Source organism: Penaeus monodon, chromosome 23, assembly GCF_015228065.2.
Source record: "Penaeus monodon isolate SGIC_2016 chromosome 23, NSTDA_Pmon_1, whole genome shotgun sequence".
Lineage (NCBI taxonomy): Eukaryota > Metazoa > Arthropoda > Malacostraca > Decapoda > Penaeidae > Penaeus > Penaeus monodon.
This window is the reverse complement of record NC_051408.1, coordinates 15,971,486-15,972,616: the sequence shown is the minus strand read 5'-3', so window position 1 is coordinate 15,972,616 and position 1,131 is coordinate 15,971,486. Positions and strand designations below refer to the sequence as shown.

The 1,131-nt window shown below is 50.8% G+C and overlaps 1 protein-coding gene across 1 annotated transcript in view; it reads left to right on the top strand.

The window, feature by feature from the left end:
* Positions 1-810: 810 nt before the first annotated feature.
* Positions 811-1,131, top strand: part of LOC119587820 (vitelline membrane protein Vm26Ab-like) — a gene marked incomplete in the record, with an annotated part of 1,515 nt that continues 1,194 nt past the window's right edge. The window contains 1 exon segment of the mRNA XM_037936524.1: positions 811-949. Within this exon segment, the coding sequence (XP_037792452.1) occupies positions 833-949 (117 nt within the window).

Here is a 1,131-nt window from a genome sequence, read left to right as displayed (position 1 = left end):
TAAGAAAAAGATGTCCGCAGCAAAATAAGATTTAACGGTTTCCTTCGATCCGGCGTCGCATGTCGAAATGACCGTCATTCGGCGAAGGTCCCGGAGCGAGGCAGCCGACCTCAAGGTGAGCGGGACCAGTAATGCCAGAAAAAAGACTGAAATGCCAACAGCGCTTCATAGGGGAACATCTGCTCACGGACAAGGTTCCTTCTTCGCAAGATGGATTATGCTTTTTAAACTTGTCTCTGTTTGATCATGTGGACAGTTTGCAGCAGCCTCCTCGGGGCAATGAATGGAAAGAGGGAGCTACTCGCCAATGCGTCCAGCAGCCTCGTCAGAAAGGCCTCGGATGGTGTCTCGGATGGAATGACCTTGAAGATGCGCGATTCAAAAGGTTATACATAATGTGGTCCTGGGTTGCTGTTTGAGTGTGGGAAATTCGTTTTGCATGTTCTTGTGTCTTCTTTGCATGCTCGTGGAGGTGTAGGCGTTACAGGGATGGAAGTCTTGCATGTGGGTGTTTGCCTTTTTTACGGATGTAGGTGTGTGAATATGTTTAGGAATATTTGTATGCTTGTATACCCCTGTGCACTTATTCATGCGGGCCTCGCCGAGCAGCAAATGTATAACAGACTGCGTGTCTGCTGCGACCACGCCCAGCCAAGAGCCAAGACGACTGAGCGAGCGCCACCATCCGCCCGGAGAGCCTCACGCCCATCCCTCTCCGCCCGAAGGAAGGAAGCCTCGGCGAGGAATCACCCAGTAACAGCGCAGGGTGTGTCGCGGGTGCAGAGGCGGTGGGAGGGGCGAGCGTGTCTTTGCCCCGAAGCAAGAGGAAGGCATGGAAGCCAGAGTGCCCGGGATGGGCATCGAGCACCAGCTGGGAAGGAGGGTATATAAGAACCGGACTTCACTTGTAGCAATCGCAGTCGCGTTTTCGTTTATCATGAAGGCTCTGGTAAGTCGCTTTTTGTCGCAGTTTTTGCATGCTTGTGTCCCTCAAGCGAGTGTTTTTGTTTTAGCTGGCGTTTGGTTTGCTTCCAGCTCTGGACCTTCTCTTTTTATTTTGCTGCTGTAAGTAGTACTAGGTAATTTTTTTTGTTTATTGATCCGTTTGTCATTTTTGAGAAGTGCGTATAG